This window comes from Oxyura jamaicensis, chromosome 1, assembly GCF_011077185.1.
Source record: "Oxyura jamaicensis isolate SHBP4307 breed ruddy duck chromosome 1, BPBGC_Ojam_1.0, whole genome shotgun sequence".
Lineage (NCBI taxonomy): Eukaryota > Metazoa > Chordata > Aves > Anseriformes > Anatidae > Oxyura > Oxyura jamaicensis.
The window spans coordinates 190,630,064-190,643,634 of NC_048893.1; the positions used below are offsets into that span (position 1 = coordinate 190,630,064).

Genomic DNA, 13,571 nt, shown 5'->3' on the forward strand with positions numbered 1-13,571 from the left:
TAATATCTGGAATAGTGTGATGATCCCCTATGTGAAGCCCTGAATATTTTCATATTCAGGGCTTCACATAGGGGATCATCACACTATTCCAGTAATTTCCAATGGCCTTGTAAAATCTTTCACATAACTTTGAAATCACAGTATTATAAGCAAAGAGGATACTGCAGTGAAAAAAGTGGAGGAAAAAAAGGAAAACACAATATCACCGGGAGCTAATTACATGCTGTGATTGGAATATAAAGAAATATTTCACAATACAGTTTTTAGAAAAAAAAAATGTAATTTCATTCCTTCTAGCCAATTTTGTCATAAGAATCAGATCTGTGCTTCCTGTCAGTTATGTTTTGCTTAAACTAATTAATTCAATTAATTTGAGTGAAGTTAATTGTTCTGTTTTGCCTTAATTACATTTTATTAGCATAAAAACAAAACAAAACAAAACAAAACACTTGTATTGTGAATAATGGTTAAATTTGAATCTACAAACCTATTTGTTTGTGCTGAGAAGCAGGCAGATGAGCACGCTGGAACCTCTCAGTTGCTTCCTGAAGCTTAATTCTCCTCTGTTGCAGAACTTGTTCTCTAAGTCTTTGTTCTTTTTCTTCTTTTTGCTTCCGTCTTTCTTCAAAGGCTCTGTATTTAGGAAACAAAAGTAGATGATACTTATGTTTTCTAATTACATTTACAGAAATATCAGTGACTACTTTATTATTTTGTGGTTTTGGAGTGGAAGTTTGCTTGTTCACAAAGTAAAATGATAAATTTCAGCACAACTGGATCATTATGGTTAGACTGAACCTAAATGGGGCAGCGGGTGATGAAGAAGAGACACACCATAATCCTGTTACTTTGTTAGCTTCAACCAGAGATGTAATTATTTCTGCCTGAAAGATAATCAGGTTAGTAGCACAAAATGGGTAGTAGAGTGATGTGAAACTATGACTGACTGAATCTGTTGTTAGTATCATATATATTTAAAATGTGTCCTTCAACCAGCTGGAAAGCATTGCAGATTCTGATTGAAAACAAAACAAAACAAAACATCACAAACCTCTCCTTCTGTAGGCACAAGCTTGATGAGGTTATGTGGAATTTTTCTTCCTGCTGACAAAAGCATCAACTTTTGCTGACAAACTTAAATTAGCTCCTTGAGTAAAACATACCTTCTATCGGTAAACTTATTGGCACAGTGCCTCCACGGACAAAGCAATACTTAAATACATAACGTGTCACGTTCGACTTCTAACAAGTCTGCCATGCAGGAATCACTACAACTGGAAGCAAAGCTGCTCCTCTACAGAGTTACTCCGTAACTCAGGCTATTTGATTTATTCTTCCCTTTTCTTTCTATGGAAAAAGTTCAAATATTTAACTTTAAACTCCCTAGTATCCCTTCAAAATGCTGCCTATTCACCTGTGAAAACAAACAGGAAAATAATTTGAAATAGTAGGTTTGGGTTTTGGAAGTCTAAAGGCTGTAAGTGCACAGTAGTTAAAAAAATAGGGAAATAGCCAACTAATTCCCAAATACAACTTTTATAGGCGTATCCACTTTATGACACTTCAAAACCAAAGAGTAGCAGATACATAAAGAACTTTTGCTATTTTGAAAACACGAACCTGCACAGTTGTCAAAACCCCCTGAATCTAACGTCCGAGATTTCCCAATTTTATGGACTAATTATTGTATTAACAGCAACTGAAGGCAAAACATGTATTTTTTGAAGTGGAAATGCACTGTAAAGGGCTTCCATGCGGCTATTCAAATCTTACATCGCAAATAACACTTAATAAAGTTACACTTTCAAAAATCCAGAAGAATTTCTAGGTAATTCAAAGTAATCACAGAATCACAGAATGGCCGAGGTTGGAAGGGACCTCTGAAGATCATCTCATCCAAACCCCTGCTGAGCAGGATCACCTAATCTTTCCTAGAGATGAAGAATTACAAAGCTCTATATCTCAAATGAAGAATAAGACAGCAGTCTGACTTATGCAAACAGAAACTGAATCAAGAATAGTTGAGGTTGGAAGGCACCTCTGGAGGTCCAACCCCTGTTCTAGCAGGGACACCCAGACCAGGCTGCCCAGGACCACGTCCAGGACCTCCAAGGAGATCTTCTAAAGATCTTCAAAAGGTCTTCAAGATCTCTAAAACCTGTGCCAGTGCTCCCTCACCTGCACAGCACAGAAGTGTTTCCTGATGCTCAGAAACAATAGTATTAAAACTTGATCCCAACACTGTAGGTTTCATTTGCAAAACATCTTCTCAGCAAATGGGAATAATTTGACTTGAGGCATGAGGTGAAGCTGGACAAGCAGTTATCCAAAACCAGAAAAACCCTTCAGAGAAATATACCCACATAACTTTAATTGTTCATATAAGCTAGAAGGTTCAGAATGAGAGTTTATTTCCAGCTTTCAGTACTTCTGTGTTTCACTTGGGTTAAATAGAGAAATATGCAATATTATACATCTTTATGCTGACAAAGCATAGGAAAATCACAATCGAGGAAACAGACTTGCTTACCATAGAAAGTATTTTAAAAACATTCTTCTCCATCTCCTTAATATTTCTAGAAGCTGCTCAAGAAGGCCTTTAGTTGAACTATAGCTCTTAAATTCAGACATGTGGGAAATTCTACAACTTTGCACCTGGACTAATTCCAGAGTATATCTCCAAAAAGGAACAAGCAAATTTTGACAGAGCCTTTGGCTATTTATTTTTAAAGGGATTTTGGAGTACGACATAGCTGCGCTCTTCCACATTCCTTACAGCTGGAATTAAAAAAAATACTCTGGTTCATATAGCTGGAAATGGGAAGGTCCAACTGCTGATGCAGTTTGGAGTAAGACATGAGGGAGAAATAGAATTTTGTTTTAATTGGAAGGAAACATATCTTTAAAGATACTCAACGAAGCCTGCATTGTTAACTTCCTGACCTTACAGAATGTAAATTGGGAAACCCAGGTGCATTATGTAAAAGAAATCATTCTACAAACACACAATGACATCTTACAGAAAACCAGTTGAAACAAATGTTTGTTCATCCACCAGACTAAGCCACAAACTTAGGTTCATATCGCAGATGTAATATTGCCAAAAGAGTATGGCTTTAAGATGGGGAGTTAGCAGAAGAATTTCCTGATTGGTGTTTTTTTAACCTGGTTTTTCTGTCTACTATAAACAATCCACTGGTGCAGCAATTTTTGCAACGGCTGCCAAAATGTTTATAGCAAATTTGGAATACGAACCTTAGAAGATTTAGCAGCTTCGCATATACAGACATTATGTGGAAGGTATTTTCATGCTAAAAACAGTGTAACCAGATGGTAAAACTATTTCCTGGTTAATTTTATTAAATTACCTTCACAGTGAAGTGATGGATGCTACAGTCATAGGTGGACTAAATGCTTATTACTGCCTTGGATGAAAAAAAAAAAAAATACATACAGTGCATATGGAATGCTATGAAATGAACCTTCTGATACTGAGTTGGTGATATTCATTAGGATACAAATATCCCCTGTCATACCTTCTTTGCAAACCAGTGCACAATAATTTAAAGTTGATGCAGAAGGGTATCTGTACACTTAATGACTACAGCAAGATCAAGGAAAGGGTAGAATGGGGTGACACACTCCAAATCTTATCCATGATCAAACAGGAAATACCCTGTATCTTTAAAAGGTTCCATGGAGGTTGCTCATAAATGAATTATTTTATTTAAATGAAATACTTGCCAGGGCCATAGGAACATACACTAACTGTATTCCCTCATCTTCTGTGATGATCATATGCTGAATGAAAAGGGACAGCCCCAAACTGCTGTACGGGCTTCAGAAGGACTGACCACTGGGGCAGACAGGGGGCTGTGTTCCAAAATGCCCCAAGGGTTCACAGCAGAGCTGCCCACTCTATCCACCAATTTGCTGAGTTCCAGATCTCATTTATCAGTGAAAATGAAGCCCACCTTTCATAAAGCCAAAAATTTTTTGTTAGAATAATTCAGTTCCTAAGGGACTAATTTGGACACCGTTAGCCCGGATAAATAATTGAAAAATAATAACACAGTTGGAATATTTCCATAAAGACTCAACAGTAGCAATAATAGTTGAAACTGTTATTCACATGCTTAGTTTCTTCCCATTTTCTGATGTTATGCTCACTCTTCTCTTTCTCTTCTGGGTCCCAAGGCTGGTAGTTTTGTTCTGGTGCTCCTGGGCTGTTGCAGTGAGTTGTCAACATCTGGAGTCCCTTCAGCAGGAGCAACACGATGCTCATGCGAATGCTTTCTACTCCCTCACCTCAGGATCCACCTGGAGTCATTTTTATGTTTGCTGTGATGCTTTTACACCTTTGCTCTTCCTTCATGCATCTGCAGCTCCACAGTCCAGCCAAATAGTCCACACAGGGAGACTTTTACATGTATCAAACACTATTTCTTTCTTCTCTGTTACCCCTAAAGCCAGTTTTGCTAGCTCCAGATCCACATTTCTTTAACTGACTAGTGGTGAGTTGCTTATAGCTGTGGGGTCTCCAGTGCCAAGCCTGTGTGCCAGCTCTTATCATCCCGAGCCTGCCCTCCTCTACGCCGCAACCTGCGCCCCCAGATCCTGAGACCTCTGCTCTCGTACCAGGCCTGTGTTTCTCTGCGCTGTGTCATCAGGTTACGCGTAAATACTTCATTCTGCACAGATAGCTGCTTGTTACCACTATCTATATTAAGCTGCACTCATACCATAAAAAGACAATGCAAAATAAATTAGCCACAGACACCTGGTCAATTAGAAAAATGCTATCTGAGCTAAACCAAGCAAAACGAAGTTGCAGGCAGGTCACGAGAAGTTCAGATGGAGCAAGCTTGACAAGCCCCCAGCCCGAGACCTTGCAATGTCAGCGCAATCCTGTGGCCCATCTGCAGCACTGGCAGTGCTGGATTACAGGTGGGTGTGGTTGCACTGACCACTGCTTTTTGCAGCTTCATTCTCATGTAGAAAGCAATACCAAATTCTTAACACTTGGTCTCCTCTGCTTGCCAGGTGCTAACATTTTCCTCCCATTTCTGGCACTAAAACGCTTGTGGTTCTCTATCAAAAACTTAAAGAGCTTTTATTAAATAATCACTGATAATCAGCCAGTAGGTGGAGCACAAAGCTTGTGCATATATTGAAAATTATTATCACTTTCTTTTTTGAAACAAAAGCAGTGAGTAGATTGAAAACTGATACAAACTGGGAAAATATTTCCTTCCCTGTTTACAACAGATGGGTTAGCTATTCAGATTTCAAGGTAATTCAAAATACTGACCCACGGCAGCTGACTGCAGGGTTTATTTAAAAATGCACACAGACAATTGTACAAGATTTTCTGCTTCCTGACCCAACCATCTACCTGCAGCCAGTAACCTCATGGTGAAATGGGATATGCACTTTGCAGAGCAGTACCAGCAGGATGGCTGCAGTTCCCTGCAAGTTGGCAGCGGGTATTTAAAAAGTACTGGGGTATATAAACACAAAATATGATCTCCTATTCATTTATAGAAAGTATGTGCTTAGTCAGTAGCTCTTATTTCTGAAATACCGTTATTTAAACAAAATATGTCAGCTGCTGCCCCAGAGCTCATTTAATTCTTAAACTGATCTTGAAATTGCAACATTACGTATTAGTGAGACAATCGAGGAGTGACTCAAGAACTTGTGTGAAGATAATCTATGAATCTATGTGGTTGTTCATTATGTTGAAGGACTGTTGTTAACACAAAACAAAGGACTTTGGTCTGTACAAGGATGCAAAGAAACTGGTGGCATCAGATAGGATGTAAACACAGGTTCCTTTAAGTATTCGCCTTGAAAAAGATCTGTGATTTAAGTTATTGAGGCTTTGCTTTCCAAAGCTACACCTGCTTTTTTTTCTGTGCAAGTGATTCTTTCTCTTTACATTCATTAACTGAGAACATCTTGTCAGAAGCAGAACATTTTTAATGTTGAAGCTGCTGCATTTTAGACGTATCAACAACAGGTCAGTACAATCTGTCAGGGAAAATTTCATTACAAGTCTGTTTAGAAAAGGTTGAAAACAAAATATTTCAATTTGCAACCTCTCTGCATATGGAGATCTTAGCTTAAAAAGTGTTGGGCACTAGGGCCAACAGACTTAGCCTCAACCTTGGTAAAACTGTGTTTAAAGATAGACTGGTGGTGATTCTTCAAAAAAAACAAAACACTACACACACAGGTAAGTTTTTCTTCTCAATGCAACACAAGGAGAAAGAACCTAAATAAAACAGATTAAGAACAGAACAGAGGCTCTGCTTTATCTTCCCTAAGTCTGTTTGTAAGAGGAGATTCGCTGCTATTGCTTTTCAGGAGAGACTTTGTAAATTTAAGGTAGACCTTAAATTTGGCCATGGTTGACTAACTTGATAAGCTTCTATGATGAAATGACCGCCTGGTAGATGAGGAGAGACCAGTAGGTAGGGTACCTAGACTTCCGAAGGGCCTTTGACACAGTCTCCCAAAAGATCTTTGTAGATGAGCTGTTGCTGTATGGGCTGGATAAGCAGGCAGTGAGGTGGATGGAAAAGTGGCTGAAGAGCTGATGACAGGATGGTGACCAGTGGCACCTAGCAGTGCTCCCCAGGGGTCAATGCTGAGTCCAGTCCTGTTTAACATCTTCACAAATCATCCAGATAATGGAGCAAAGTGTACCCAGAGCAAGTTTGTAGATGACACAAAACTTGCTGGAGAGGTGGATACACTAGAGGCTCCTGCTGCCATCCATGGGGATCTAGACAGGCTGGAAAGTGGGCTGACAGGAACCTCAAAGAGTTCAACAAGGAGAAGTGCAGAGTCCTGCACCTGGGGAAGAACAACACCAGGCACCAGGACATGCTGGGGTGCACCTAGGTGGAAACCAGAAGAGCAGAAAAGGACCTGGGGGTCCTGGTGGACATCAAGGTGAACATGAGCCAGCAATGTGCCTGTGCAGCAAAGAACCCTGACAGTATCCTGGAGTCTCCTCCTTGAAGATCCTGAAAACCTGTCTGGCTGTGGTCTTGGGCAGCCTTCTCTGGGTGTCCCTGCTTGAGCAGGGGTTGGACCAGATGGACCCAGACGTCCCTTCCTACCTCAGTCATTCTGTGTGAAGGTTAGAAGTAAAAAAAACAAATTGTCATATTACACAGTGCACTCCGTCTCCTCTGTATATTTGAAAGAAAAGAAAATCAAGAGAAAATTCCAGTTTTGAAATTATAAAGCAACAGTGCCAAGAATAACTTCTGACACATGCCTGCAAGCCCTGTCAGGAAGAATTTAGGATGCTGTCAGATGAGAATGTGGAGCTTAAAGAAGTCATGCTACCCTTGAGAAACCATCATCATAGCTAACACCTTTACAATGTTTTACAAAGCTAATGGATCTTAGCTCATACACAGGTTTGCAACATAACCTGATGGCTGATCCATTAGAAGATAAATGACTTCCTACCTCCATAACTTTTGGCAAAAAAATATTCAATTTCAATGAACTTTTGACTTCTAAATTGCTTTCCACCATATATGCAATGGCCTGAAGTTTTGAATTATATTTCACAGTTTATTAATACTGTATGCACTCACTACCTTTTTAACATTAGACAACTAACTCATCTGCAGTTAGTAAAAGACTTGTCACTACAGATTTCCATCTGAACTTCTTACGATACTTGTTTTCAATTACCACAAATGGAAACAATTTCCTTCTATGAATACCATACCTACATTTTTAACTGGCTCACCTGGGTAACTTGAATTTATACTGTTTCTTAAGGCCACAATGAATTCATATGGAAATGTATTTATGTATCAACGAGTATTAGTTTAGCTACCCCAGTCCATCAAAAATATGCAGGCTGTCTAGTGCTTGCTTTCCCATCAGAGTATAATATTTCAAGACCAACATATGATAAATAGTGTTCATCTGAGATGCATGGTGTTACAGGAGTACGGTTCCAGAACACTAAACAAGATATTTGATCTTTCAGCTGAGGCTCAGTTTATTATCTGCACAGGCTGTGGATCACACACGGTCTTTAATCACTCCCAGGTGATACTACTACCTCTTCCATTTTTCTTTATATTTCCAATATGCAGACAGCACATCATGCTGGGCTTTTGTGAGGCTAAAACAGCAGTAAAAGCAGTACCTACTGCCTCTAATGACTTCTCAACCCATGTCAATAAATAAATGTTGCACAGCAAATCACCTGATATAGGTACTATGCGAGATGAGTGTTTTAGAGAGTTAACACTAGGCAGATGAAGCTGGTCTGAGGCTGAGGCTGGCTCTGAAATGTCTCAGGGAGGAACCCATCTGTTTCTAGAGTATACACAGCCAGTCCCTTGTATATGAGAGTATGACCAGAGTGCTAGAGAAAAGTCCCCTGTGCCTACCAAACTACCTACAGCACTGCACTGAAACATCTCAGTGTACAATTTACTTCACCCATTTGTCATGGAATATTTCACGATGTTGCATTCTCACGTATGAGGAAATGCAGGATATTCAAAGTGCTGTTTAAAATGTCAGTACATAATAACTTGACGAAAAATATACTGCTTAACTAGGGAGACTTAGCATTGCACTTACTCCATAGGGAAGGCTGTCCAGCTGTTATTCCATGCACACAGAAGAGCATACACTTTAGAAAGCAGGGACAATGGCCTGCCTGCTGGCTCTTACCATCTATCTGAACTCATTTGTTACAAATCCACTGAAACTAATACAAAATGGAACAGGATCATAAATGCAGATCAGAGCCACAAGATGGATGTGCTAGTTACCTTTATTTTATGCTATAAGAAGTGACTACACTGACTGTCTAAAAAGTAGTACCTCAGAATATTCATCCTTTATAATTTATTTGTCCTATAGAAAAAAAGGCCTAGATACTTCTCGATCAAAGCAGTGAGGCTACTTGGCAAAGTGAACATGCACACAGTAGAAATATATTGCCCTGTCTCAATCTTCTGACTCAGTTTTTTATGATCTCCCACCAATGAACCCTAGCTACTTACCTTCTTCTTCTGTTCGTCTCTATCAAATATTTCTGTGCCTTACTCCGAAATAGCTTTTGATCTTCTTTCAATGCCCAGCGTTCTTCTTCTAAATCCCATCCAAAATGAAATGTTAAAACGTTGTCCCTAGTCTTGTGTTAAGGACAATAACTGTATCCAAGAGCTTGTTACTAGATGCAACAGCCTTTTTGACTTGACATGTCTTTTTGGGAGAGGGCAAACTTTATCCATAAGATACAAAATGCCGTTTGACTAACTATGCAACAGTTGGTCCCATAAATATATATTATGGTCATATTTCACTTCATGTTAATCCAGAAAAAAATATAATTGCATTTTACTACTTACAGTGATTTTAACTAATACTTTGCACTCACTTTTTATGATATCTGCAGATGAAAAATCTCACCTTAGTCTATTTGAAGATACATTTTGATGTTCTCATCTAAATTTATACCATATGGAGACTTGTATCACAAATACACACACACACCTATATACAAAGGAATAGTTGTTTACGCGGTGAAATTAATTAATATTGTTGGATAATAACAGCTCTCCACAGAGCCACACCTCACTGAAATCATGATTTAAGTAGTACGGTACAGGCAGAGCTGACAAGTTCTGTCAGTACTTCTTACACCATTACTTAAAACTGAAGAAAACACAGATTTCCCAGAGAGGATGGAAAATATAATTCCCAAGGGCAGTATGAGAAGAGAGAAAACAAGGAAGAGTATTATGGAAAACTTGACTTCTTAGCTTGTTAGAGTTGTTTAAAAACAACGGCAGAGGAGTTTTACCCTTAGCCACCTCAGAGGCAGCCCCGACGGGGATGCCACCGGCCCATACCCCTGTCCCATACCCCACCACCCCACAACCCCACCACCCCACAGGGGGTCCGGGCAGCCCGACGACCTCGGCAGCCAGCAGGGGTCCCCGCTGCTGCCCGTGAGGCCGCCCCCGGGACGGGCTCCCTACGGGCTCCCTACGGGCTCCCCCGGCCGCCTCAGCCCCCGGCCCCGCGGTGGCGGAAGGATACGTGCCGGGATCCTCCATGGAGCCCCCCCCCGCCCGCCGCCCTGCGCTGGAGGCGGCGGCCGAGCGCTGCCCCGCCGGGCTCCAGGAGGCGACCCGGGCCCACCGCCTCCCTACCGGGGGGGCCGGGAGCTGTTCTCGGCTCTTTTTTGAGGCACTTTAGCCTTGCTCCGGCTGCACCGCCGCCATCGTAGCAACCGGAGACGCCGCTTCCTTCGCAACGGGGCGGGGCGGCGGGGCAGCGGCTGAGGGGACGGCGGTTTGGCGGGTGCTGCCGGGGTGGCCTTAAACCGGGCCGGGCCGGGCCGAGCCGAGTCGAACCGGGCTGTGGAGGTGCCCGGGGGCAGGTGGGCAGCGGGCCTGGCTCCCTCGGGTGCATGCTTACCTCCTGAGGGGCCGGGTGTCTGAGGTCCCACCGGGCTCCCCAGCCTCTCTACCAAGAGCGGGATGCTAGTTGATTTATCTGTCTATTTATTTATTTTAAATTGGTCTCTCAAACAACCACGTTTCTCGTTTTGCAGGACAAGCGAAGCGCCTTCCTGAGCCCGTTGCCGTTGACGGGTTTGCAGATCTCTCCAGGGACATACGTGGAGTCTGGCGGTGGAGAAGACCTGGCAGGAACAGGATAAACACTTTTTCAGAGCACAGAATGCTAAAACCGCAACGAAAAATAAATTAAAAAGATATGTAAATAAATAAAAATAATAAAATATATGTAAAACGTAAATTTGTATGCATTTTATTTAAAAATGTTCAAAAATAAGATATGTAAATATACATTAAAATATGTATACATTTCCTTTAAAAAGTACATACATCTGCAAAGTAAAAAAAAAGTTCTTAAGAGTGAAAAAACTTCATTTTATTTTTCAGGCAAAGCAGGGTGTGTTGTCTTGGGATGTTGCCATGCCTTGGATGAGTTGTCAGCAGAAGGCTAAATGCCTCGGTGATTTCCTGGCGAGACGTTTCTTGGCTGTTGTATTTGAGCTTAAACCAATTCTTCTCTTTTTCTGTGTGCAGCTGTTCTATGTCTTTGACCAGGAAGGTAAAAATAGTACTCTGCATTTGTAAAATACTTTTCTCCACAGACACCCCTGCACATATTTGTAGCAGCTTATGAAGTAGGCGTTTCTTTTGCCATTTTACAGTCAAGACCACTGATGCTCAGATTGCTAAAAATGCTTCATTTTTACAATATCCCAGATATCACTGTTGAAAAGGCCCTAAAATGGAAGTCTTTCACCTCAGAAAAAAACAGCCCCCAATGCACCTCTTTGCCCAGTCTGAACTTTTCTGCATTGTAGGTGGAAAACTGGTTGTCACTCTTCTGCCTCTAGATGGTACTTTTCACATGCTTTTTCAACTCACACTTTGAATATTCCAGTTATCCTGATAAAATGCAACATTTCACTTAGGAAGCCTTAGAAGACTTGATCAGTACTGAGAACAGAGTCACCCAAAGAAGACTGTATCAGAGCTGTGAAACAAGTACAGAATTTGAGCATCTTTCTTTAGACTTACTGCACATTTTGACCTTAACCAGCAAAACTCACAGCTTCATCTTGGATACTTTCTGACATTTAAGATTCTGTTATATTAATAATTCACATCTTTCAGACTGTTGGATGAGAAGATGACTAGCTGAGGACCATGTATTAGAGAACTGTATGATTATTCTGAGACAGCAAGTAGCCTGATCTCAAGTGGTTACAAAATGGAAGGTCCTGCTCTGGCAGCTGATTTGAAAGAAGTTTTATAAATTTTAATGTGAGCTAGAGACTGATATTCCAGTGACAAGATTAGCTTTTAAATCTGTGCAGGACAGACTGAATTTATTACAAATCTTACTTGAAGCCTGAGCACAGCTATGCTGGTGCAGCAACACATTTTTCTTTCCTTCTTGTTCCAGGGGGGATTAATCTGCTAGTGCCCTTTAGTTTTTGTCCAAGCTTCAGTTTATCTGTGTAGGTGACTGCGTGGGAGGAGTTCAGCCAAGGTTCTGACCATTTTAATTATTCCTTACTGAAATTTGCCTCCTCTTCCCATTTCTGTGTATAGGAAGTATTCGTTCCCCCTTAATGTTGTTTATGGGTAGCAATGGAAATCTTTTCACCTTCATACAAGGCATACACCTTCATAACATGCCTTTATTTAAAGTGAGCATCAGAAGATGCAATAGTAAAATTATAGTAACTCTTATGCTGGAAAACTATAATGTGCTTTGTGGTACTTCAGAACGAATTAAAAATTTGATTTTGTGAGATACTGAAAAACCAAAGTTGTGAAAACTTTCACAGGCAGTTGAATGTGCCTCTCTCAGGAAGATGCAAGTTGCAGGTGCTTGGTGTCCTTTAGCTATTAATTTTTAAACAAAACATTGGATTAAATAATGGATTAAAATCAGGATTTGACAATGGATTAACCCACCACTTGCAACTGCTTTCAGATCTTGTTATGGTAAAGGCTATTTCCAATGTAATTTCCAGTGTATTCCAACTTCAGACAGGGACAGAGATGAACCACAGCATAGAAACAAATTTAGAACATTGGCTGTAGCAGTGTTAGGTGATGTTGAACAGTGTATTCTCAATGTCCTTTAGATAATATATATCCAGTGGTCTGCTAGAAGCTGAGGTTTCATTTGTTCAGCCAGATCACAAATAATTTAAATTCTCTAATGGTCATGCATAACTGAAAGTCTCTTGAACCTTCATGAACTTTCAAGACAATTTCCCTTTTTGGTTAAAATATTGGATCTAATTTTTTAAGATGCCAAAATTGTGTATTTGAGTGTGTGAAAACTGTAAGTGTCTGCTACGTAGTTTTAATTAAGTTTATGTGGAATAAACATAATTTTCTTCTTTTTCAGCACATTCTCTTGTACTTTGCATTTTTCAGGGGTAGAAATTGCTGTATTTGAATGATTGTCCCACTCTTAATACCACCGTTCCCAAAGATGGTCTACCAGTCAGAATGAGCAACTGCTATTGTCTTCCCAGTAATTTTCAATGTAACACAAAGTATTAAAGTAATATTTTTCACTTTTCTATGTAGAATTTGCTTTTGGGACATATTCTAAAATTGGCTCCACAGCCAATTCTAGTTTCTTCGTTTTAATAATGAAAACCTTTCTTTGAAAACCTCAATTTGAAAATTGATGGATATTTTTTTTTTTTTTTTCCTAGCCCCAGCCACTCAGCACCAAATATACCAATGTTCAAAAAGAGCATATAAGAAAATGTCACACTTTTACCACAATGACAACATATGTTTGATGTGTCATCTACAGGTAATAAGCAGGAATTGCTCTCAGGAGACAAACAGCGTAGCATATAAAACTTACTGTGCAACTGCAATATGTTTTATTAAATTCAGGCATTAAAGGAGTGATGTGCTGGCTGCTCTTTGTGCTCTACACATTCCCGAATAGTTAGCTCAGGACTTCATAGTGTACAATCCTTTCCACAGAAACTTGAA

General features: G+C 40.2%; 1 protein-coding gene across 8 annotated transcripts in view; it reads right to left on the reverse strand.

The window, feature by feature from the left end:
- Nucleotides 1–10,392, reverse strand: part of CEP126 (centrosomal protein 126) — a 39,887-nt gene extending 29,495 nt beyond the window's left edge. For 3 of the 8 annotated variants that reach the window (XM_035328124.1, XM_035328116.1, XM_035328133.1), the window contains exons 1-3: nt 10,099–10,389; nt 9,057–9,182; nt 488–633 (exon numbers count right to left, since the gene is read on the reverse strand). In XM_035328124.1, the coding sequence (XP_035184015.1) occupies nt 488–633; nt 9,057–9,182; nt 10,099–10,115 (289 nt within the window). In that variant the 5' untranslated portion in view covers nt 10,116–10,389. Of the gene's footprint in view, nt 1–487; nt 634–9,056; nt 9,183–10,098 lie in introns of all 8 variants that reach the window. The other 5 variants (XM_035328109.1, XM_035328104.1, XM_035328075.1 and 2 more) reach the window with 3 other exon arrangements.
- Between the last annotated feature and the right edge of the window lie 3,179 nt (nt 10,393–13,571).